Source organism: Pogona vitticeps, chromosome 12, assembly GCF_051106095.1.
Source record: "Pogona vitticeps strain Pit_001003342236 chromosome 12, PviZW2.1, whole genome shotgun sequence".
NCBI lineage: Eukaryota > Metazoa > Chordata > Lepidosauria > Squamata > Agamidae > Pogona > Pogona vitticeps.
The window spans coordinates 5,886,673-5,913,011 of NC_135794.1; the positions used below are offsets into that span (position 1 = coordinate 5,886,673).

The 26,339-nt window shown below is 46.1% G+C and overlaps 1 protein-coding gene across 4 annotated transcripts in view; it reads right to left on the reverse strand.

Annotated features, from left to right (window-relative positions):
• RBPMS2 (RNA binding protein, mRNA processing factor 2) overlaps positions 1 to 17,801 on the reverse strand; it is a 38,947-nt gene extending 21,146 nt beyond the window's left edge. For 3 of the 4 annotated variants that reach the window (XM_072982311.2, XM_020808063.3, XM_078380940.1), the window contains exon 1: positions 17,423 to 17,582. In XM_072982311.2, the coding sequence (XP_072838412.1) occupies positions 17,423 to 17,476 (54 nt within the window). In that variant the 5' untranslated portion in view covers positions 17,477 to 17,582. Of the gene's footprint in view, positions 1 to 17,422 lie in introns of all 4 variants that reach the window. The other variant, XM_020808062.3, reaches the window with a different exon arrangement.
• Positions 17,802 to 26,339: the final 8,538 nt, after the last annotated feature.

Consider the following 26,339-nt stretch of genomic DNA (forward strand, 5'->3'; position numbering starts at 1 on the left):
CACAGAGGATAAGCAAAGGAGCAGATAAAAACCAAATTAATTACATGTAAATGGCTAAAAGGCCAGAACAAATAGCACAGTTATTTTCTGTACTACAGGAAATAATACAGCCATCAGATTAACCTTCTAAGTGTTTCCTTGATAGCAGAGAACAAAGGAGGAGGTCATAAAAGAATTCCAAAGAACACAAGGGAAATTGCTATTATATGCCAAGAAGGCATTATTATTAAGAAGGATGTGGACAAACTAGCGCAAGTTCAGAGGAGGGCAACAAAGATGATCAGGGGACTGAAAAATAAGCCCTGGGGGAAAAAACTAAAATAATTGGGCATGCTCAGCCGTGGGGGGAGATGGGATTTATTTATTTATTTGAAATATTTTTATCCCACTTTTCTCCTTTATGAGAACCCAAGGCGGCTTACATCATTAAATATCACTTTTCAAATACTGTACTTGAAAGGTACTCCTTTAGAAGGAGGGGCAGGATCTGTTCTCGAACATCCCAGGACACGCAACAGTGGGCTCAAGTTAAAAGAAGCCAGATTTCGGTTGAATATCAGGAAAAACTTCCTAACTGTTAGAGCAGTACAACGGTGGAAGCCAATGACCTTGGGAGGCGGTGAGCGCTTTGATGCTGGAGACATTCGAGAGAAAAACCATCTCGTAGATCTGCTTTGATCTGGATTCCTGCCTTGAGCAGGGAGTGCCACTCGATGGCTTCCCACTCAAGCTATTCTACCATTCTATGCCTTTTGGGACAGAAACATGCTGCAAATCTAAGACATAAACACAGGAGACACCTCAGCTAGTATCCACAGATCCCCATTTGTTCAAGGATTTCCCCAGAAATCTAGGCCTCCTGATCGGCTTTGATGATTAATGAGGGTTTGGTACTTGCATTTTATTCTAAATTAAATAAATGATCGACGAATCCAGAAAGCACTAAAATCTACCTTTTAATGGAAGTCTAGACTTGAGCAAAGGTGTTCCTGTGAAAAGACAGAACATCCTCTATCCTTATAGAGTGGGGTCTTGACTTGAGAACTTAATCCGTATTGGAAGACGGTTCTCAAGTCAAAAAGTTCTCAGGTCAAATCTGCATTTCCCATAGGAATACATTGAAAACCATTTGATCCGTATCTGCTCTTTTCCGTCCATAGAAACTAATGGGAAGCTGCTATTCCGCCTTCGACCACCAGAGGGAGATATTCTGTTTCTTTTTTTCTTTGGTCAAGAAAGGTTCAGGGAAGGCAGGGAAAAGACAGTCCAGGCAGGACAGTACCAGGCAGTCTGAAGACTGTCTCCCAATCCACTCTCTAAACGCTGGGAGGAGTGAGGAAGCAGACAGGCACCCTTTTCACTGGCCAACAGTTAACTGAAAGTTCAAATTTTGCACTTTCCCTGCCTCTCACATGGTTTTTTTCAGTTCTTAACTCAAATCTAAGTACTTAAGTCAAGTCAATATTTTCCTATGAGAGCTGTTCTCAAGTCAAAATGTTCTTAACTCAAACCGTTCTTAAGTCAAGACCCCACTGTACACTGCTATACATGCCATATTGCTACACTTTCTTGCAAAATAGCAGGGGAAAAGATAAGCAACAAAAGTAGAGAGCAGTGGGAAGGAACATCTTCTTGTCATTAGTGGTGATTTCAGCAAACAAAAGACACAGGAGATGCTTTGGAACTTCCGTAGAGGTACAAGCTTAAGTTCACATGATCAGATCCTTCCTCTGTTGTGTACAAGTACGGCGACTGAGCTACAGATAATAATTTAATGGACCTTGCCTTTACAGTTAAGTGCTCCTGAGAAACAACACTGCAGTCCCTTTTGGGAGCAGTCCTTGTACCAATACAACCTGTTTCCAGCTGAACAGAAGTGTAAAGGGCAACCACAGCAAAGAAATAGGGAAAAGCACAGAATTTGGGGGGCAGAACCAGCTCCTTGCTCTGCAGGATCAGCGTACTTGGGAGGGGGCAGCATTCAAATGGATGTGCCATCTCTCATCATCCCATCATAGAGGACGGGTCAGAAGTTACTAGCCACAGTGCAGGAAGCAAAGAGAGCCGAGTCACTCCAGAAAGCAAATTTTGGAGAGGGCTGTTTTATTCCCTGCTTTCATTAGTGGCCAGAATCCTACATGAGTTCATTATAACGGTCCCCACCTTGGGTCCCCAGATGTTCTTGGACTGCAATTCCCAAAAGCCTTCACCACTAGCTGTGCTGGCTAGGACTTATTGGAGTTGTAGTCCAAGAACATCTGGGGACCCAAGGTTGAGAAACACTGAAGGATTTACGTAACTTGCCATGGCCAACTATGGCCATTTCATGCACCCTCTTCCACAATTAAGGCAACCCTAGGACGTAATTAGACAGTCCCAATTAACTACAGCAAGTTCCACAATCTTTAGACTAACACCAATAGAATTATGGGTCCTGTATTACAAAGAACCAGATCAGGTCAAGGGGTCTCCTTCTGAATTTTTTTGCTTGGATGAAAATTTATCAGAAGCCAGTGTAGCCACAAGGCACCCACAGAGTAAGGCACTAGTTTAACAAAAATATCTGTACTCTCCACAATCAATAAATCGCAGGTTGTTCCACGAGCAGTGGTTTGGGTATAAAACAGCTTGTCAGTTTGAGACTCAGGGCTTTTGAAGGAGGTTAAATGGCTGTTGCTGGCCCATGACTTCTTCATACATGGTCATAATTTGCAGGCAAGCAAGAAGGGAAAGGAAGAGGAGGAGATTAAAGCTTCTCAGCATAACAGGCTGTGCCTGTACGCAAGTTGTAGTCTGTACAATAATGTGTTGAACTTCAGCGTAGGCAACAACCGAGACACACAAAATCATTGAGTGACGCTCTGGTCATGAGGTTCAAAATCAGGTCAGACCCTTTTATTGTCTCATATAGTTTCCCTATATGGATAAACGAGACTTTTGACTTCCAGCTGCTCTGTGGTACAACCAGCCGGGCCTCTCTCGATGGATTGCAGTGATGACCTCAGCCAATGCGCATGCCAATTTTACAGATGCTCCAACATATACACACTCCGGACCATTTCCATCAAGTCAAATCCCACGTACAAAGCCAACATTTTGCATTTCAGGTCTGCTTGGAATGACAGCGCTCCTTGTTTACGTCACCAGCCGGGGAAACTGCTTCTCCAGTTACTAGCTCCTTTTAATCAACTCTTAATGCTACTGGCAGTCAGAGCTAAAAAGATTAAACAGATAAACAGAACAATTACATTGGGGTGAGCCCTAATTTGCCTCCTCAAGAGTCACCCTTCATGCCATGATGTGCTACCGCCTGAGGGTGGGACCTACCCAAAGCATTCAGAATGACAAGTCTTGAGTCCCTCTATTAAGAGGTTAAAACTGAGAGTTCTGCTTATTTAAATATAAAAAGTTGGAGGGGGTTTCAAGCATTTAACTCTATCCCAACGGCCTCTCAATCTTATAAACTCCCTCCTCTCTCTGTGTCTGCAATTCCACAAGGAAATACTCGCCTTCCACAAGAATCCTGTATTATATTAATGTAAATTGGAATAGCCACTATATTGTAATTGTGCATTAACTATGCTAATACTGTGCAGTTACTCCCAGTTTTAAAAAAAAATCCCGCAAATGCCAGCCTCCCTCCATTCTTTAGAAAGGAAGCTCTTTGCAAGAGCTGGTTTACACTGCAGGTTTTGAAAAATTATCCCAAATCTTTAATACAGTCTTTGCAGGACTGTTAAGTCTCAGGGCACTGCCTGGCACTCCAGGGCATTGCTACACTTTCCGGGTAGTAGAGATAGTGCTGGAGGAGGAGAAGGGCAAGGTGGCCTCAAAATCTGGGGCACCTGTCTTCACCCATTTCCAAGATTCACTGGCTGAGCACAAAGATGCTTTCAATCTGTTGGGCTTGCACAATGGCATGGGGCAAAAGCCACAGGTGGGGAGACACTCGATGTTCGGAGGAAGGCAATGAGTGTAAGCACTAGCATCATGACCCATGATGCTTCTTGTTGCGGAAGCTCTGGCAGCAATGGTTCAAAGGCTAGGGAAAAAAACCCTGTGGTCTGATTATTAAGTCTTCCACAAGTGCTAGGACTTGGAGAAACTCCAGCTATATTGTGCATGCTGGTCGTTAAAGACATGCAAGATGTAGGTTCTCGCAGGAAGGGTTAGAACTGCTTCCAGTCCATTTCCGGGCGCAATTCCAAGGGTTGGCTTTAACCTATAAAGCCCTAAATGGCTTAGGTCCAATCTGTCTCAAAGTTTGCATCTCCTTTTATCAGCCAGCCTGGCTGTTATGATCATCAGGAGAAGCCTTCCTCTCGGTCGCATCACCTTCACAGGTGTGTCTGATGGAGACACAGGAAAGAGAGCCTTCTCTGTGGCTGCACCCAGACTTTGGAACTCCCTCCCACTGGAAGCCAGGCTGGACCCATCTTGGCTGTTCTTCCACAAGCAGGCAAAAGGCCTTTCTCTTCAGGCAAGTTTTCTCTTAATTACTGGCTGCCTGAGTGAGATTCTGCAACTATTCTTGTGCCTTACTGCTTTGAATGTGTTTTGATGTCGCTTCTGTTTACCACCTTTTACTCTTGTATTTGTCTGATCCTTTTTAGTATTTGTATGCTTGTTGTTTTTTGGTGTTAAATATCATTATTTGAATGATGTAAGCCGCCTTATATCCTTCTTAAGAAGAAAGGTGGGGTAGAGATGTTACAAATGAATAAACACACACAGACACACAGAGTAGCTTTCGGTATGTGTGTGTGTTATTATATATATACACACGCATAAAGAATAGCTTTTGTTATCTGGCCAGATGCTGAAAGATTCTTAGCTTTCTTTCCCTGATCCTGGGATACCATATTATTTGGTTACCTAAAATTCTTATAACCAGATCTTCAGCCCATGCACTCCGATTACTTTTTCCCCGTTTTCCCACTCAGCTGGTCCAGATGCAATTCTGTCCTTTTCTGACTCTTTTTCCCAGATCTGCGACATTAGAAGGCTGGTCTCCCCCACCCCCACCACAGGTTTTGGCCCAGAAATTTCAAGGCATTGTATGCTGCTGATCTGCCAGCTGCAGGTTTGAATTACTGCATTCAGCGTACAAACAGGCATGCTTATAGGAGACCATAATTTAAATCCCTACTAAGTAAGGCTGAAGATAAAGACGTTCCTCCACTACAGCACAGCTGCTTCTGTTACTTGCCCTGGAATGGTTCACCTTTCCAACTACTATCATATAGCTAGAACACATATTCTTACAAAAAAAAAAACACCTAAATAAACATTTAAATCTAATCTGTTCAATACTTCTTTGTCAAGTTATAATCTTAACTGGTTGTCAAGAGCACAATTCTTACTGGCTTATCGTTCACACTGACCCTTAATTCCACCCCCCTTTTTTTAAAAGTCAGCATCTTTTTGAAGGAATGGTTCCAAAGCATTTTTTAAAAAAATAATCTGAAGAAATGCCTTTAAAATGGCCATTGAAAGTTTCAGGTGGGAGTGTTTTTCAGCCGAGGCTCACTCCACAGCTACTCTGCTTTGAAAAACCAGTCGTCTTTCTCAACAACTCTTTCAAAAGTGATGAGGAAACCCTTTTTAAAAATGAAAAATTGTGCTGGGTGTTTGCTTGTTAGTGAGTAAATTAACACTATGAAAACTTCAAAGCTTCCTATCCAAGAAGATCTTGCCACCTAAACAAAATAAAAATGAAAAATGAAAAGCAAAACAAGGCAAAGAAACCACCAGAGAAAAGTCTTCCTACAAACACAGAAAGTTGGGTTTTTTGTCACCTTTTGTTGCTGTTGGTACCAATTTAAGCCTTGCATCAACTTGCATCATCCGTGTAAATTACCATTATCCTCCATCCAGAATTCATACAGAGGAACAGATGGCTCTGTCTGAATGCAGCCATACTTGTAATACCTGATCAGCATTGTCCTTCTGGGCTCATGACAGCCCATAGTCATCTTTACAGGAGATATTCAAAAACTGTAGACAACACAGGTATTAAAACCTCCCTTAAGTTTGCATTCCTCATAAGATCTGGATCACAACTTCCATTACTACTTAGCATTGGCCATGCTTTCTGGGGATAATGGGAATTGTAACCTGACACCTTCAGGAGAGCAACAGGCCTGGGTAGGCTCTGACAAATACAGCCTTCCTATAATGGATGATAGTTTTTTTCCCCCACCTCCGGACAGCTCACCCAACAGCCTAGAAGGCAACAGCTGTAAACTCAGGTCACAGAACACAATGCTCTGAGGCCAGGAGACTGAGCTGCGGAGTGTCAAGATAAGAGCAAAGATGGACAAGAGATGTTGGGTTTTGTATTGGTATGTTATTGGCCGGCTTGCAGTAGATCAGCAAGGGCTCAGATCAGAACAACAGGCTGTTCATGAAAACCTGGCAGTTAGAATATACCGTAAGTGCAGGTCAGCCCGATGTCTGCAGACATTGCAGCAAACACACAAAAGTTTTCCATATTAAGGAAATTATTAGTAAGGGAGTAGGTACTACTGCTGGATCCTCACAGTTGAGCACTCAGCTACAGATACACAACTGTCAAGCAAGCCTGCGGAAGATCGTCCAAGAGTAGTCAGTCCATTGATCCACCAACTCCTTTTTGTAACGTTTTACAAGATCACATAACTCTTGTTGCTAAGGCGGTACACACTAGCAGGTGAAAGGACCATCATATTGGCGTTTCAGGAATCACAAGTTCCCAGGTGATGTTGGAAACACAGTCCACCATCTGCAATATGGGGAAATAACAGAAACGTTCATTTCAAGGCTGTTAAGGATGTCGTATGAAAACAACCCAGAGACTAGTGGTGCCTTCAAGAGGAAATGTAGTGCTTTGTTTTGGTTTTTGGCAAAATAGCAAAGGCTTCGGCTCCATGTGCATGTGAAACGCCTCAAAGCCTTTTTTGCTCACTTCTTCTAAATAGAGGAAAGCCAATACAACTTATGGAAGACAGGGATAGCCTGTGGGGTGGGGAGCTCATTGTCACATCACCTTTCCACACTGATATATCCTCATAGATTTCACGCCTGCACTTGCTGACGTCTCAAGAGGCCCAGAAAACATCAGTTCGAAGCGAGGCCTCCTCGGCTGTGGCACCCTCCTTATGGAGTGCGATTCCCAAGGAGTTAAAGCAGGCAACCTTCCTTCGTGCCTTTGAAAAGCTTCTCAAAGCAAAGCTCTTTAGGAAAGCTTTTGCGCAGGTCCTCCCCAATAAACTGGGACAGAGGAGGAAGGAGGAGAGATGACATATTAAACTGAGCGATATTTATTCCGCTGACGGTCTTGTTATTTGCAATGAGGGATTTAGTTTTTATATAATTTATGTTTTATATAAATTGACATCTTTTCATTTCTGTTATGCACCACCCAGAGTAGCAATTTGCTAGATGGGCAGTATATAAATTAAATCAATCAATCAATCAATCAATCAATCAATCAAATAAATAAATAGACAGACAGACAGACAGAGAGACAGAGAGACAGAGAGACAGACAGACAGACAGACAGACAGACAGACAGACAGACAGACAGACAGACAGACAGACAGACAGATAGACAGATAGATAGATAGATAGATAGATAGATAGATAGATAGATAGATAGATAGATAGATAGATAGATAGATAGATAGATAGATAAATAGATAGATAGATAGATAGATAGATAGATAGGAGGGACATACATATGGTTCTTCACACACACACACAAAGAGGCTCTTCACCACTTTCCTGCGAGGTAGGCCAGGCTGGAAAAAAAATGCAGTACATCGCACAAGATAACCCTGTGAGTGTTCTGGTTGTGCAGACATTTGAATGTACGTTTCTTATGTACGTTTCTTACGGATACCGACTATGGTCAATGGGAAGTTGAAGCGCGACACATGTTCAGGGCAAAAGCCCAAAGGAGATAAATAAAAAATTGTACCAAAGTATTACTCAAGCGCTGAAAGAAAATGCAAGAGGTTCCATAATTTTAATTCCCCAGTACAGTATTGTGCTCCACGGCAGAGACAAGCAAAGCCAACTCTGCCTTTCTCCCACCTGTTATCCCCAGTTTGTGTGCCCCCCCCCCACTTTCAATTCCTACAAAAGAGCAAAGAGCTGAGCTTCAAGCCCCTCAACTGCACAGACCTCCGGGTTCCTCCCTTGATGCTCTTCCTGCCTTCAGCTCTTCCCTGCAAAGGATGCTTAAGCAAGACACACTCTTGATGTAAACTCTTAGACTTTAAAATATTAAGGAGGCGATTCCTTTGTTTCAAAGATTGACCTCTGACGTTGACACTGGTAGTAGGCAGGATCAAGGGCATGTATTTTCTTTTCCTCACCAAGTTGAGGAAAGAACAGTTAATCTGGTTAATGTTTGACACACAAGTTTTACTCACTGTCACCAAGGTGAGGGAACAGCAGCAGTAGGCCAAGCAGCCTAGCAAAACCACGTAACAGGGCTTGCTCTGCCTTCGTTCCTCATTCGAAACAAAACAGGCACCAGCTATTCCATGCCACCCTCAAAATTAGAAAAGGAAATTTGTGAATTTTGTGATTGGAGAATTTGAACATGAAGGACCTGGTTTTTGCAAAGTGGTGAGAAGACAGAGATATTTTGTTGTTGTTGTGTGCTGTCAAGTAACTCCTAACTCACGGCAACCCTACGAATGAGCCATTTTCTACATGTCCTGTCCTCAACAGCCCTGCTCAGCTCTTGCAAACACAATCCATCTTGTGTTTGCTCTTCCTCTTTTCCTGCTGTCTTCAACTTTCCCCAGCATTATTGCCTTTTCCAGAGAATCCTGCCTCCTCGTGATGTGCCCAAAATAGAAAAAAAGTCTCAGCATCATTATTCTTGCCTCCAGAGACAATTGACGCTTGAATCTCCCTAGGACCCACTTGTTTATCTTTCTGGTCATCCAGAGCATTCACAGAGTTCTTCTCCAGCGCCATATTTCAAGTAACCTATTTTTCCCCTGTCCATTTCCTTAGCTGTCCAGCTTTCACACCTGTACATGGTGACTAGAAATATAAGAGTGCAGATAATCTTGGTCTTGGTCTCCAGTGGCACATTCTTACACTTGATTTTTTTCCAAGACAGCACAAACTCTTGCTTAGTTTTTGCACAGTAGTTGCAAAGCCTCCAATGTGAAGAGAAATATATATATATATGTAAGATGAGTAACACCTGTGTTGCCTTGAGTTTTCAGCTTTCCTCTGATGCATCTATGGACATCACCTCCAGAGAAGATTATATGCCTTTCACCATGAAAAACCTTATTTCTAAGCCTTGCATAAAATATAGAAAACAAAAATTTAAGGCCATGAAGGCCTGTGTTCAGATGCTGCAGAAAGTACTGGCTAGCATTTCCAAACCTATCTTTTTTAGAAAATTTTCTCAGAACAATGATGCCCAGCTTACACCATAGGAGACGGTTGGATTTCAGTGCTGGAAAGACATAGGCAACCTGGGCATCGATGAAAGATTCTGCAACTTGTTGTCCAACAACATTTGATGGCCTATGTTTTGTATTTAAAGGGCATAGTAGGTATCCTTCAGTCTCGAGATACAATGTTAACATGCTCTGAATAGAGGTCTTGGAACAGCGTCTAGTGTGGCCGAGAAGGCCAATTCAAGAGGGACAATCCCTTCCACACAGAAGACAAATCCAATCTGTCCCCTGTCCAGCTCCCTGATTTTGCTGCTTTTGTGACTGCCTCTTTGCCTCAGCCTGCTGGACAAGGGTCTCTTCAAATTGGGAGAGGTCGTGATGCAACGCCTGCCTCCAGGCTGAACGCTCAGAGATCAAAGTTCCCATCTGTTGAGGTCTATTCCTAAGGCCTTCAGTTCCCACTTGCAGATGTCCTTGTATCCCAGCTGTGGTCTCCCTCTGGGGCGATTTCCCTGCACTAATTCTCCATACTGGAGACCTTTTGGAATCCGACCATCAGCCATTCTCATGACATGCCCGAGCCAAAGTAGACGTCACTGTTTCAGTAATGATTAAAAGAGCAAAAACGAGGTGTCAAGGTGCTGCATCTGTTCTCAGAACGAACTCAGCCTTGCTACAAGTTCAGCCTACCTTTTGCAACCCTAGATCCTTGTCAACCTCTGACCGCACAAACTGGTGAAAAAGGAGAGGCAGAGGCCTCCTTATGTAGCCCTGCATTTAAATGCTATTTAAGCCAGCGTTTTAAATGTATTTAAGGCGGCATTGCTGGGGGGGTGGGTTACTATTAAAACTGGTCAACTGCGTCATTCTGATCTCTGCTTTCACAGTGTTTGATTATTTTATATCTATCCTTACTGCAGCTCTTCATATGCATTTTGCTTCTCTACTGTATTTAATTCCGGCATTTTGATAATTACATCCCCAAGGTTGGAAGCCATGTTAATAACAGGCAACCATGAGGAAACAAGGACTGGCATGCGAGGGGGCAAATACAGTGAACCCTCTACTTACAGAATTAATCCGTATTGGAACGGTGGCTGCAAGTCGAAAAGTCTGTAGGTCGAATCTCCATTGACCTACAATGCATTGAAAACTGATTAATCCCATAACTGGCAGTTTTTATTCTATTTTTGTTCCATTTTGGGTTTTTTTCTGGTCTGTAGGTCGATTCTCCGGCTGCAAGTCGAATCTAAATTTTGCAGCCAGAGAAGTCTGTAACTCGAAAAGTCTGTAAGTCGAGCCGTCTGTAAGTCGAGGGTCCACTGTAAATGTTTATGTAGGCAACTGAGTTGACTGGCAAAGGATGGATCAAGCACTCCGCCCTTCTTCGAAGCCCAGAATTGAAACAGCCCAAGCTGGAAGAGGAGGGAAGCCTGCTCTTCTCCTCCATACCCAACTGGAGAAAGGGTAGGGCTCTCAACTCCTTCTGCCAGCCCACCGCAGGCTAGTCACTGTCTGGGGTTGCTTAAAATGGGGGGCTAGAACCTCATCAGATGGTGTTTTATCACTTCCAAGTTGCTTCTGAAACAGTGCTTCAAAAGCATGGCTTCCACCTCTTAGGCCATATGATCTAATGATTAAGGATTTTGGAAAATCTGGATCGTGCAACTCATGGGGAGATCTTGGACCAGCCCCCCCCCTTCTCTGGACCTGACAGATTATTACAAGGACAAAGGGAGGGGGGGAAGAGCAGCCAGTCCACTGCCTTAAGTTTCTTGAAGGGAAGGCAGGTAATGTAAGTGTAGCGAAAAACACAAATATACAGTGGGAGAGCCAGTACACATACTGTACGTTTAACTGGCACCTCAATGACCTAAAGGTTCTCTAATACGAGACAAGGGAAGAAAAGTCAGAATCGACTAATGATTCCTACAACCTTCTGTGTACAGTGATCAAGTTGTGCACCAGCTAGAGGTCTGTGCAGATCTGTGTTTCTGGACTATAATTCCCAGAACTCCCCAGACACTATTGCTGCCTAGGGAATTCTGGGAACTATAGTTTAAAAAAAATGCCAATCCACGGAACTCTCCCAGGTACGTACAATTAAGTTACTGTGCAGTTGCTACACAGCACACCCAGATTTCGTTTTCTCAGCACACGTCCACAATTCTGCCACTGGACAGGCACACAGAGGACCTGGAGTCAACAGCATAACAAGAGGAAGGTTCCTTATGGCAGAGATGCCCTCTGAGAGTATCAGCGGAATGCCACCTGCCTTTCTCCACTCATATCTTCAGGAAATCCACCTTTCCCATAAAGCAAAACCTGAATCTCCATCCCAATAGAGCAATGGTTCCCAACCTTAGGTGCCCAGATGTTCTTGGACTAAAACTCCCAGAAGCCTTCACCACAAACTATGCTCCAAGAACATCTGGGGACACAAGGCTGGGAACCATTGCAATAGATGCCATATGTCCCTAGCCTGGTAGAGGAGTTAGTACCGGGCTGGACTCTGGATCCTGCTCTGCGACAAAGCACAAGGCAGGATCTTAGCCCATTCACCTGGCCTCAGGTGTTGTAAGGATATGACAAAGAGACATTAGCACGTACCAGCCTGAGCTCCTCGGAGGTAAGTTAAAACATAACCCCAAAAGGCATCAGACTGAAATAGGCAATAAAGAGTCCAAGTTCTCAGAATACTTCGTAACTAGATAGTAACAAAATCTAGCTTAGGTTAAAGGTTATTAATACCCTACAAGTAGGTGCTAGAGATGAGTGAAGTACCTACCCTTCTAAACCAGTGGCTCCCAACCTTCGGTCCCCAGATGTTCTTCGTCTAAAACTCCCAGAGGTTTCCACCACTAGCTGTGTTGGCCAGGATTTTTTTGAGTTGCAATCCAAGAACATCTGGTATCTAAGGTCAGGAACCCCCAGTTTAGATGAATGTCTCAAACCCTGCAGCTCAAACCCTCAAAAAAGTCTCAAACCCTGCAGCTGTGACACGTTATGTTGGGTGCTGTCCAGTGGCATCTGACTTACAGCAATTCCCTGCAGAGTTTTCAAGTTAACTGATATATTTAAGGAAATGGTTTTACATTGCTACTCACTCCCCAGGGAGCTTCCATGGCTGAGTGGGGACTCGAACCCTGATCTCCCCAATCTTAGTCCATCATTCTATCCACTATACCACAAGGAGTACCTAGCTACACCAATGAAACTGGAAACACCTCCATCCATGCCTTCAATAGTTACCAATTCTTGTTCTGCTGCAAGAAGGATAAGACAAGAAAAAACGACTCTCAGCAGACGACAAAGACTTAAATAGCTTATGTCGTAAACAGTCTTCTGCAGACTAGAACCCACTTCAAACGTTTTAGTCTATAAAACATTATTACTCCTCAATACATCTGTCAGGTGCCATAAGAAAAAGACGACGTGGATCCTTTTTCAGATTTCATTTCCATACAAGGCACTTTTATGGAGCAGAAGATGTACTCTCTCCCCACCCCCTCCCGTACCCGTTCTGCTGTGGACTCCTGTGTTTTCCTGGGACAATGGGAAATAATGTTTGAGCAGCCAAGTCCCTTGGAGGGCTATAAATATCACAGGAAGGCAAGTCCAGGGCACCAGGATCATGCTCTTTGGAGAAGAAACTTTACACTCACACAACTCTGTATTTGGTGTTCCTTGAAACGATGGCTAATTATACATGCGAGACGGTGCACCAAGCAAAGAGGCAGACCCGAAAACAACAAAATCAGGGAGCTGGAACAGGGGTCAGATTGTATTTGCCTTCAGTGTGGAAGGGATGGTCTCTCTCGCATTGGCCTTCTCAGCCACACTAGACCCTGTTCCAAGTCCTCTACTCAGAGCATGTTACCACAGTCTCTCGAGACTGAAGGATGCCTACTATTACTGGTGCACCAAATGGATTCTAGGCCATAAACTTGCTTTATACATATTTGTCAGAATGTTGGGAGCACCGTTCGCAAAATCCTGCAGCCATAGTGGCCAGGGATTCCGGGAATTAAGAGTCCAGAACCAACTGCTCTGAGCGTTGGTCGTTGGTCATATTAAATATCATCTAACCGGGAAGCTGAAGATTTTTCAGAATGGTCATTTTACTCCTTAATTTCTGCATCCTACACCATAGACTTCCTTGTAACCCAGGAGAATTGATCTTACTCTTCTACCATGATGGAAAACATCACTCTTCAGTTGTAACACTCTTCCAATAGAGGAAATAGAGCAGACCTGATTTGTAGAAATCTATTTCTACTAATAGTTTCTACTTCATATCACTTTATCGGTGGGCAGAGGTAAACTGTATCTTTCCCAACCTGGTGCATTCCAGAGGTGTGACTGTAACTCCCTCCATCCTCAACCAATAGAGCCAAGGATGAGAATCGCAGTGCAAAACATTCTAGAAGACACTAAGTTTGGGCAGATGGTGACAGTAGAAGGGCGGGGGCCATATGGCCCTTCAAGTACTATTGAACTACATATCCCATCAGCCCTGAGCCACATGGTCTGTGGTGAGGTTTGCATCCCGTCTGGCATCATCTGGAGGGACACACACTTTCCATTCTTGTTAAACCACAGTGAACATCATAGCTAACTCTCCCTTTCCTAGAATGACTACACCGACCACCGAAGGAATCCATGTACAATCTGGTGCATCAACTACCCCCTCCCACTTCTATTTTAATATATGCACCACTACTGGTCACTCACTGCAAACCATCTTCCTATTTTTCAGCATAAAATTACATTATCATTTGATACACTTAATTCCCATCGTCTGGGAGGGGGAGTACCATATATACAAACACAGCTAAAACTTCTGCAGGAGGTGGATTTTTTTTAAAAGGTGGCCAAATGACCTCTCTCTATCTTTGCTTTCTCCCCCCAGCAATCCATTCGAGACATGTGGCTTCTGGATACAATATTTTCCTCTACTCAAATCGGGGCCACACATGGGAAGCCCGAACAAGGCAGCCCTAAATGGAGTCTCTCTCTTTGAGTTTACAGAAACAGGAATTTCACACCTTTAGCTTGTATTGCTAAAGAGGCTCTTCATCTCTTCATCCCGTACTTAGCCATGGAAGACGATTCTCAAAAATTTCCCTCTATTTTATCCTCCCTGGATTTTTACACTTCGGACCCCCTAACAGCATATTTGGATGATTCTATTTGTTAACAGTGGTATTAGAGGTTATGATACACACACACACAAAATGCAATCTGTGTGTGGTGTAGTTGTTAGTGGAAGCCAATTATTATTGAACTATACAAAGGAACTAATTTGTTAATGCATTGGACATAGTAAAATTCACACAATTCTTCAACTATCTTCACCACCAGCTGCAAGACCCTCTTCATCTGCAGAGGCTCCTACATGATACTTTATCACAGAGATGGCCAAATTGTGTGTGTGGCATTTATATTGGTTAATATTACCCTTGCAGCCAGTGAGTTATAAGATGGGAAAAACAAAGGCACACACTCAAGATCTCGTAGCAGTTAAAGCATAACTAATCTAAGTTAAACCTAAGCACACACTGGGGTTAACAAAGAGCCTTGATGGCTTCAGCTCAAAGTCAAGAAGTCTTTGGTTCTGATCCTAACAATTAACAGACACTAGGTGGAAATTAACTAGCTGCCCGCCCGTGATTGCTCTGTTCTATCTACACTTGCAGTAATACACACAGATGATTGTACTGAGCAGGTGGCAATGATTATTTAACAAAAAGCAGCCACAATCAGACAATTGGCCAGAACTGAACTCAAGTGACCCACAGGGTCCCTTGTAGTTCTGCAGTTCTAACATGTCAATGGACACAGGAGACTGGAAATTAATTGCTAGAGAGATTATTTGCAAATTCTGGGACTACCCACTTAGTCAAATCTACCATTTCCAATGAAAATTCCTTGAGGCTTCAGGGTATATATCCTTCAAATTCCAGTTATATCGGGCTACTGTGGGGGGCTTTAGTGGGCATCAACCATCATGTTTATCATCATCAAGTGTACTCCGTGGATCTAAATAAACACCTCACAGCCAACTTAAGCAACGGCCTGCTCAATTTTGGAGACTGAGAGACATTTCTCTTCAATATGCCCAGGGAAATCTATGACACAGAAGGCAGTGGAAGTAATGCACCACATGTTTTTTTCCATCTCTCCCAGTAAGCTGGTCCAGGTGACTTCCAAATCATAAGCGCTAGCACATTCATCAGACAAGCTGTCAAGTAGTGCAACAAAAATTAAGGCAGAATGTACAGCTATGTGGTATTGGCATTATTCAGCCTATCCATATGAGTGCAGTAGAGAAGGACAAGCCGCTTTGCTGGTGCATTTCACATCAAACACCATGAATAGAGAGGATTTTGGAGAGAGAGCCACTGTCGTCCTCAGTTTCCAGAAAGAGCTAAAGGTGTGGCCAACGGCTAGCTTCCTCCATGGCTGCTATAGGGACATTAAGATTTAACAGCCCTTTGTGTGCTTACTTAGGAGTAGAATGGCCGCCATTCTGCGCCACCAAAGCCACACAGCTATGTTTCAGACATAGGGAGGGGGCCCAGTCATGGCCTGTGGCCTGGTGGGAATTGAGCACTCTCATTCCTTCAAGACCCACCCACAGAAAATGGAGTCAGCCTTGCACTAATAAGACAATCCCGCTTTGGATCCTCCTACGGTTTCTTCTTATCTGCCAAACGGATGCAGGGGCCATGAATAAATGCTTGAACATGCCACCAACCAGGCTTTTCCACAGAAAGCCAATAGGGATAACTGGACGTTTTTGTGATATGATGAAACCTAGGGTGGCCGTTATCTGTGGAGCGAAGGGGGACACACACCCCTCTTCCTAAGGAGATGGAGTGGCAGACCATAAAAAGTGTGCAAGAGACTGCAAGCAAGCCAACACACAGCTTTTTCTGCCACCATTCAAAATCCAAAAGCGAAGCAGGCTTCCCAAAAATCGGTTGCATTACGCTTTGCTTTGCACCTGTGCTGCCTCACCTTTCCTAGCTCAAAATCAAGGCTCTCATATATTCATGCTCATTTCATGAAAAGCAAAAGGGCAACATCTGGATCTCAAAAGAGAACAAGAAGTGGGGAGTCCAGCCAGACCATGTTTTCCAAGCTATCCTAAGCTCCAAAGCCATCGGAAGAGGGACCCCCCCCACCTTGCAACCTCTGGTCCTCATGAACAGGGAAGCCCCCCCCCCTCGATTCCCAAGGCCCTCAGTCCTTAGGTTAGGGCTGGAGCCATACCTAAAGGCCAGCATCACACAGGTAAGCAGGACGCCAAGAGAATGCCGATGGGGGGTCAGAGGGAGGCCATTTTAAGGACCCCCCCAAAAAGATATCCTTGGACAACCGCCCCTCCCCTGGGTAGGGCACACCAAGGGGGGGGGAGAGACCTTCCGAGGCCGCGAAGGGCTTTCCGTTGGGAGCTGAGAAGCACCGCTAAGGAAAGAGACGCTTTGGCGTCGAGGAGACTCCTTCGGCGGATGGAGATGAAAGGGAGAAAGAAACCCCCCCCCGCCCGTGCCAAAAAAACAAAAAAAGCACGAATTGACACACGACCACGTCGAGAAAGCACCGGTGGCCAAGAGGGGGGGGGCTCCCCGCAGGCGCAGCAAGGGAGCCAGGGCGGGTCTCTCCCCAAGCAACCCCCCCTCCAGCCCCCCAAAGGGTCGGCCCGGCAGGCGAGCGGACTCAAACGAAGCCTCCTTCCCACACACACACACACACAGCCCGGGGCCAGGCTCCCCTTCTCTCCAGGCCGGCGAGTCCGCCAAGCGCTCCCGGGCCGTCGAGGCGAGAGGGAGGGGCGGCCGGCCAGCCAGCCAGCCGGGGTCTCTGGCTCCCTACCGTCCGAGGAGAGGGGGGCCCGCGAGGCGGGAGCCCAGCGCCCTCAAAGCAGCCCCGACGGTTAAGGGGGGGGAGAAAGCCGGGCTCCTGCCTGCCCTCCTTCCCGCCCTCGGGTGGGTCCTCCTTACCTCTTCCTCGAGGCTGTTGCTGCTGTGCTCGCTCTCCTTGGGCAGGTTGCTCATGGTGGGGGCCGAGAAGGGCGCGAGGAGAGGAGAGCGGCCCGGGGTGGGTGGGGGTGGGTCGGTGGGTGGACGGGGGGGGCTCGCCGGCTGGTCCCGGGTGGCCGCCTCGCCTGCCTGCCTGCCTTGCCCTCTCCTTCTGTCCTTCCTTTTCTTCAGCCTTTCCTTCCGCCCTGCGAGGGGAGCCGAGGGCGAGCCCGGCGTGGGTCGAGGTCGAGGTGTGGGGGGGGCGGCGGGTGCCCGGTGCGAGCCGAGAGGGCAGGCAGGTGAGGCGAGGCGAGGCGAGGCGGGCCCCCGACGACGACGACGACGCCGACGACGCGCGCTGGCCGCCGGTGCTGTGCAGGTGAGTGGGTGGGTGAGGGCGGTGCAGCAGGGCGGGGGCGGCGGCGGCGGGGGCGGCTTATTTGGCGCGCCCCGGGCTCACATCCAGCTGGCTGCTGCTGCCGCCGCCGGCCAATGAGCGGCTGAGGGGGGCCAACGAGCTGCAGCTGCTGCCGCCGGGCCCCCGCGCAGCCCCGCACGCGCGCGCTCCCTCCCTCCCTCGCTCGCTCGCTCGCACGGCGCCTCGAGTGCAAGGCAGGCACCCACTGGGAGCGCTCGGGGCCCCGCCGGCCGGACAGCCCGGGAGGGGCGGGGAGGGGCGGGGCGCGCGGCCCACCCCCTCGGCCCTGCATCACCGTCGCCAGGGGAACCGGCCAGCCAATCCCCTCCTCCCCCACCCCGAGCCAGCGCATCTTCCTTTTGCGCCCTTCCTCCGGGGAAAACTTTTGAAACTTTGATGAACTCGCGGATGGAACTTTCTTAAAGGGCTCGCGCGCCTTTTTTTTTTCCTTCTTCTTTTCTTTCTTGCCGCCCCCACCCCCGGGAGGAGGAATTCCCCGAGGGCAGCCCGGTCCAATTCACAAGGCCGTGTCATTCCCCCACCCAGCCCCATAGAAGAGGCTTCCCTTACACACGCACACGCGCGTGGCTGATCACACACGCTTTCCCAGCCGGGCGAGTATGTATTTCTGTGCAAAAACGTCCTACCGAGCCATCGTGACCAACTCTCCGATTTTTTTGGAGGGGGGGTTGTTTCTGAGATCCGAGGGCGCAGCGGCCGGCCGGCACACCCTGCCACTTAGGGGCCGGTCGTGGGCTGCCCACGGAGGCCGATCTCCTCCGGGAAAGCGGACGATGGTCAGCGCGCAGTTTTGCAGCGCTCTTGCTGGGGCAAAAAACATTTCAGCGGGGTGCGGGTGTGCATGCGCTTGTCTGCCTGTCTGTCTGTCCGTCTCCCAGTAGAAACCCCTCCGGGAGCACTGGGAGTGGCTCCCCTCCCTTCAGCCTCTCGCGCCCGATGCCTGGCCTTATTTTTCAAGGAAAATATTGTTTTCCCTCGTTTATCTTCAATCGGAGAGGATTAAACGAGAAAAACGATAAGCCTGCAATGCTGACTCGGTTAAAGCGTCCTGGAAAATCGACTCCTCGCGCAACCCATCCGTGCGATCCCTGGAAACACACTGGGCGCGAACGCGGAACGAACCGTGCTTTCCTTTTCGTTACTGTCGAAATGCGGGAACGAAGTTGTGCCTTTCCCCAGAAATACGGGTTGCTTCCCCTTTTGCCCCCTTCCCCCCCATTTTTTTGCAAGTGCGGTCCCAATCCAGAACAGCGTCCCCGAAACCTGGGACGTGGGCCAAGTTGGATCCTTGGATTCCCCCCCCCCGCTCCTCCCCGGCGCCCCCGCAATCCGGGAACGAAATTCCTCGGAATTGGGCGGCCGCCGCGACCCGGATCGCCGCTAGTTCGTCTGGTTTCGTCCGACGTCGCGGTTTTTAAAGTGCAATCCCAGGCACGCTACTCGGGAGGAAGCCCCCCCTGATCTCGGAGGGCCTCCAGCAAGTATTAGTTCATATAGGGCTGCACCCTTATCTAAACAAGGCTTCTGGGGAATTAATGGCTAGTAAATGGATCCGGGCATCACCTTTCATGGACTGGAACCGACTTCATCACACGCCTCAAACCTAGTGCGTAAAAACCTGCAAGAAACGATGTAGGCGAGCTGGCTACTTGGCAGAGTAACGAACTCTCGTTACTTCCGGAATTCCAGAAAGTTATAGGAGGTTCTTCGGGACGTTCCAAAGGAGCGTTATATAGAATAGGAGGAAAAGGAGGCATCTGGAGGATTAGATGCCCTAAAAATAAAAATCGACCTTTTATGGGCCCTTGGTCCTCCCGTGGTCCATTTCCAGCACGGAAAATGCGATTTTCTTGCGTCCTGATTCTAAAAAAGACTCGAGCGGTCCAGCCCGTTCCTCGACGGGCACACTTTCAGGCCTCGGGGACGTGAGAAGGCTTCCTCGGCGGAACCACCTGTCACTAAGAAAAATGATCGTGGATTCACCACTAAAACCTGACAGGCAAAACACGGGCCCTACTAGCACGCCTAGTTTTTCCCACGAGAAGCAGCTGTTCCCAGAGTGGTCGACCAGACCAGATGGGCGGGATATAAATCAAATAAATAAATAAAATAAATAAATGACGTTTCCCCCCCCCCGAGACTTTTCAAACACCCAACAGGGCACAGATCCATCCCGATCGCCTGGCATGGTTTAAGTCCAGGAGGGTCCCACACCGGCGTGTATACAAATGCTCTCCTCGTTTCAAAATAATTGGTTGAATCTGTGAGCCACAACGCCCTTCTCTTTTTATTTCTCTCTTTCCCCCCTTTCATTCTGCTGTCAAAAATGTCCTCCTCCTTTCTTTCATCTATACCTGCGATTTTGTGCAAACTTAACCTTTTTAGAGAGGGAGTCGGCAAGCATTGGAGGTGGCGAGCCCTTTAAAAATACCATTTACACCTTCGAAATATTCGTTGCGTTATAGTTTTAAACAGGAATCGGTTTGTTTTAATTCATTGGCGGATTTCAAATGTTTTTTTTTTTTGAACGTCGCCTTGTTGGGTCGCCGCTGAGGATAAAAATTAAATAAGCAGGAAAATAAATAAGCAGACGAGATGCTTTTGAAATGCACCCGCTTAAAAAAAATTAAAATAAGCAAGACCAACACTGTTCGCAGTGTTATAATAAAAGTGGCGAAAACTTACCTAGGCATGGAGGACTGCTCTCTAAAGGGCTGTATTGAACTATTTAAACGTACAGTATTTAATTTTTGTCTCTTCGCTTGCTTTGCTTTACTCAAGAGGAGAACATGGGCGTTTATTTATTTTTTGCACGTCTGTAAAAAAGGAACACATAATGAACACATGGGTATAGGTGACATACTGTAGAAATAATTTGATTTTTATTAAGAAAGCGTGTGTGTGTATCCGTGTGTCCGTGTCCGTGTCCGTGTCCGTGTCCGTGTGTGTGTGTGTGTGTCCGTGTCCGTGTGCGTGTGCGTGTGCGTGTGTGTGTGTGTGTGTGTGTGTTGGAAGGGCATAAAACTGGAACCAAGAGTAGTATTTCGAGGATGGAAAGGAACGTTGTTGTCTTGCAAGTTACATTTATTAAACGAAGAATCGTAGTGGAGGGTTGGCCGAGACCCCCTCCTCTGATGCAGCCACCGACCCCCCACCCCCCGAATTGGGTTAAGGCTTGTGCAGAGCGCCGGGGAAGCTTCACACGGGATGCGGAGATTCCCCGGGCGACCCGCTGCGTGTCGGCTCCGCTGCTCGTTGGAACGGACGCGGCCGCGCCTTCCCGCCACGGTTCTGCCGCTCGGATCAGCGCGGACGCCTACCTGGAAGTCAGGGGAAGGGCGATTGGGGGGGGGGTTAGCTTTGTGGTCTAAGGTCCGATTTCCGTTTGCCCCCATTTAAAGGCACTTTTTCAAGCTGAGCGCCTGGGGGGGAAAAAAAAGAATCACGGGAAGGAAACGAATATTTGCATCAGAGATTTTTGGTCAAATGGGGACGGATTCCGTACCCGTTTGAGATCCACCTTTATTTATTTATTTATTTATTTATTTATTTATTTATTTATTTATTTATTTATTTATTTATTTATTTATTTACTTACTTACTTACTTACTTACTTACTTACTTACTTACTTACTTATTTATTGCATTTATATGCCGCCCATCTAAGACATGGTCTACTCTGGGCGGCTCACAACATACAAATAGAAACAATTTAAAATATACACAATTTACATAGATTAAAAACAGAGAAATACAAAATCAAAGAGCTTACAATTTTAACCGTTAATTTAAAGCAAAGAGTCCGAAGATGGCATGAGTTAAAAGGAAAGAAAATAAGAAATAAGCATCCCTTAATAATTGACTGAAGGGAAGGCCTGCTTGAACAGCCAAGTTTTCAGTTGGCTTTTGAAAACGCCCAGCGAGGGTGCCGGCCGAATTTTGGTGGGGAGGGTGTTCCACAGCCGAGGGGCCACCGCCGAGAAGGCCCGGTTTCACCTTGCCCTATCCTCTCAGGTCATCAGAGCTTTTCACAAATCAGAAGTGCAAATTTGGATTTCACCGATTGTTGGTTTCCTTCAAGGCTCAAAATGGGAGGCATGTTCTAACTGGCATACCCCTGCCATAATTAACATTAGGATCTTACCGGTGCACAAACGGTCCCTCGCCTAAGGAAACCATGACAAGCCCATCTGTTCATGACTCGTGGCCATTACTGGTAGCTGCATAAACTTCTGTCCTCATGGCGTGCTTTGTCACATCATTTTCTGCACATTTGTCGGTTGCTGCTGTTGTTACACGCCATCAGGTCGCCTCCGACGGATGAGCCGGGCTCAGCTTCTGCAGACTCAAGGCGGTGTCTTCTGTTTATGGAGTCAATTCATGTTATGTTTGGTTCTCCTCTTTTTCTGCTACCTCCAACTTTTCCCACCATTATTGTCTTTTTCAGAAAACTTTGCCTAATGTTGTACCAGAATATGGCAGTCCCAAGTTGCGTCATTTTTGCCTCCAGAGATAGTTCAAGCTTGATTTGCAGTAGGATCCACTAGTTGGTCTTTCTAGCCGTTAAGGGTATTTACAAAGCTCTCCTCCAGCACCATTTCCCAAACAAATCAGTTTTTCTTGACAGCTTTCTTCACTGTCCAGCTTTAACACCTGTATATAGTAGCCAGGAATTACACCAGTGTGGATGATCTCCTTAGTTCCTTCATTGCTGCCCTTCCGAGTCTCAGACTTCTGATTTCTTGGCTGCAGTCTCCATTTGGATTGATGATTGAGCCGAGGTAGACAAAATCTTTAACCATTTCAATTCCTTAATGGTCATCATTAAACTTCTGTAATTCTTCTGCAGTCATGATGGTTGTCTTCTTAATGTTCAACTGCAGCCTTGCTTTGGCATTTTTTTTACACTTTCACTAAAAGTCGTTTCAAGTCATTGCTGCTTTCTGCCAGTAAGGTGGTATTGTCTGCATATCTTAAATTATAGTGATGGTTATCATTGCATCCAGGAGGCAGTGGAAGACAGGAAGGCCTGGCGTGCTCTGGTCCATGGGGTCACGAAGAGTCGGACACGACTTAACAACTAAACAACAAAATCATTGCATCTAATAGAATGGAATTCCACAGCTCAAATTTTCTCTGTGTATAAAAGCTCTATGTTCATTTGAATCCTTTTGTACTGGGATTCCTTTAAGTTTAATTTATGGCCTAAATCCACAGCTAGTCACATACAGATCCATTCAATCAAATGCAGAATAGCAAGATTCAATAATGTCACCCCCATTGATTCAGTGGTTCTACTCCAGTTAGAATAATTGGATTTATGCCTGTATGTACAGTTAAAAGTTCTACATCAGCAAACCTTATAGTGGGTGTTGGCACCTGAGGAAGGCTACATGGAACCCCCCCCCCCGCCATGCTACCAAAACAGAGTGGCATCTGTAGCAGCAAAATTGGCCAAAAAGCCACCATACGGGTTAAGAATTGAAGCAGGAGACCATCTGCTTCACGCAAAATGACCCTTTGGTGAAATTAATTGTCAGTTCAATGTGGTAGAGGCATACCCAGTTGTAGTAAAAGCAGAGGCAGCCATAGTGGGATACACACAGTTACACGCTCATAGAGTCTGTGGCATGCAACACACAATAATTCCAACTGGTCCTCACGGACAAACATGAACTACATATGCAGAGAAACCAGAAGCAATTACACCTTTACTTACATGTGCATTTTAGACAAATGAAGCTTACTACTAATGCTGGACTTCCCGGCCACCCTGCTTCTCTGGCTCACGTCATGCTAGTTCTTCGTTTTCTGTAGATGTCAAACAGGTAGTGCCACAGCTTATCTTTTAAAGCAAAAAAATAAAAATAAAATGCAAATAAAAGTAAAAATAAAAAAAAAACGGGCCAAGCTAAAGTTTAAGGCTGCATTCTTTGATTGGAAACCCATCCCCTTAAATCCAGATGATGCACAGGAAGGGCACAGGTGTTATGGGGCGGGTGGAATACACCCCAGTTGTATCACTTCCTCTTTTATGTGAGTCTTGCCTTATGATATTCATAAGTCTTGCCTTATGATATTCAGAAATCTAGTCCCCACCTCCCTGTCGGGCCACTCCTGGTGCCATCTGAATCTGCCCGTTTCACCCTGCTCCGTGTAAATATTCCAGGGAAATAATATTTTCAAAAGTGCTTTTCAACTCCTGTTTCACATGTGCTAAGAAGTGAAGCTTGGCGCTGAAAGGTAACTATGCTTAAATTTGGTTTCAATTATTAATTTAGTTTAAATCCACGGAGAACCCTCCCTGCGCAAGGTCTCTTGAAATGAACAGAAGCTGTACAAGAGCGCAGTCGTGCCAAAGCACAGACCCTTCTGATTTCTTGCAGGCTTGCACCAAAGAAGGTCTGAGCGGATTGTGTTTTTCATAGTCACTTTTTGAAGGTTGGTAGCTAGGGCCGGTCTCTTTGTTTCCGTCATTTATTTTGTGGGCCAATTATATTGCACATAAAAGATATAACGATTTATTATCTCAGCTCTTGAATCTCACCTTAGGTGATGACTTATCCTCTCATGCACCAGCTTCCAGTGACAGAGTTACAGAAGCAGGAAATGTCCCTACAGGAAATATGTATTCTTTATATAAACACTCACACACATATACACATACGCAAGCACATTGAATGATAGTCCTAAGGCCTTCAACCCAGTCTGGCTTCTGGACTTCTTGCCATTAAGTGCTTCTTTGGACATGTCAATGCTGCCCCCCTTTAAGTGAGGTTCATAGTGGTCCATATAAAGCCCAGTCCAGTTTCAGATGAGACCTCATTCAGATCTCTGCTCACCCATAACATCTGTTTATTTATTTTTATATTTATTTATTTAAAACATTTTAACTCCACTTTTCTCCTTAAAAAGGACCCGAGGTGGCTTACGTACTTGAAAGACAATATTTACATCTGAAATGTGTTGTAGATCACAAGCTGAATATGAGCCCACAGTGCAATGTGGCTGCAAAAAAGGCCAATGCTATTTTAGGCTGCATGAACAGACATGTAGTCTCGAAATCCTGTGGGGTACTGGTTCCCCTCTATTTGGTACTGGTTCAGCCTCATGTAGAGTATTGTGTCCAGCTCTAGACACCGCACTTCAAGAAGGATGCCAGCAAACTGGAGCAAGTTCAGAGGAGGGCAACAAGGATGATCAGGGGACTGGAAACCAAGCCTTAGGAGGAAAGACTGAAAGAACTGGGCATGTTTAGCCTTGAGAGAAAAAAAAGACTGGGGAGAAATATGAGAACCCTTTTCAAATACTTCAAAGGTAATAATCCAGAGGAGGGGCAGGATCTGTTTTCAGTCATCCTATGGTTCAGGACACGTAAGAATGGGCTCAAGCTCCTGGAAGCCAAATTTAGGCTGAATATCAGCAAAGATGTCTTAACTGTAAGAGCAGTATGACAATGGAACCAATTACCTACCTTGGGAGGTGATGAGCACTCCAACATGGAAGGCATTCGAGATAAAGTTGATCAGCTATCTGTCAAACCTGCTTTGTTTTGGATTCCTGCTTTGAGAAGGGAGTTGAATTCAATGGGTTGCAGGGGTCTCAAACTGTGGCCCTCCAGATGTTCTTAGCCTACAGCTCCCAGAAGCCTTCAGCACCACCTCTGCTGGCCAGGATTTCTGGGAGTTGAAGTCCAAGAACATCTGGAGGGCCACAGTTTGAGACCCCTGGAACTTTAGAGGCTCCTTCCAACTCCATGATTCTATGGTTCAAAGGCCTTCCGTTGAGGCCTTCCGAGAAAAGACGGAAAGCCAATGCACTGGAATAAATGAATAGCTTTCTATGTACAGGACTTTTTTTAGGGGGGGAAAGTGAAGCATTTAGTCGTGTGAACCTCTTCCTGCATTCTCAAGCGGTCCAAGTCTACCGCCATGCTGAGAATTAGACCAGTCAATATTCCAGCAACGTTTCACATGCTTTGGGTATCCAGCAGCAGACTGAAGCAGAGCTCAACCTTGACTATTTCCAGTATAGAGTTGCCAGGGAAGGAACTGTTGGCTATTTTATTACTCTGCCCCCCCCTCCCTTGTGTACACGGATTATTAGGCTCAGTTGCAGCCCATTGGTGTCTTTCTTCCCAAAAAAGGAATCCTGAACACTTGTGCAATGGATTATTCCCACCGACTCCTTGATTAAGTGTTGCTAGAGATTCGAAGTGGCACCGAAAGTATGTTGTGGGCAGTTTCATCTGGGTCCCTGAGTGTCAACCAGGAAATCTGGAACTGATGCTGCTGGGCAAAGTTCAACAGGCATTTCCCAGGACAGCTGCAGTGATTCCCTGCACGCCTGGTAGATCTCAGAGCCAGAGGCAGAGAGGAACACCTCTGTATAGGGGATGGAGGTGGAAGGCCAGGCAGGCAGGCTGCTAAACAAGCAGGTAGGAAGCACACAGAGGAAAGA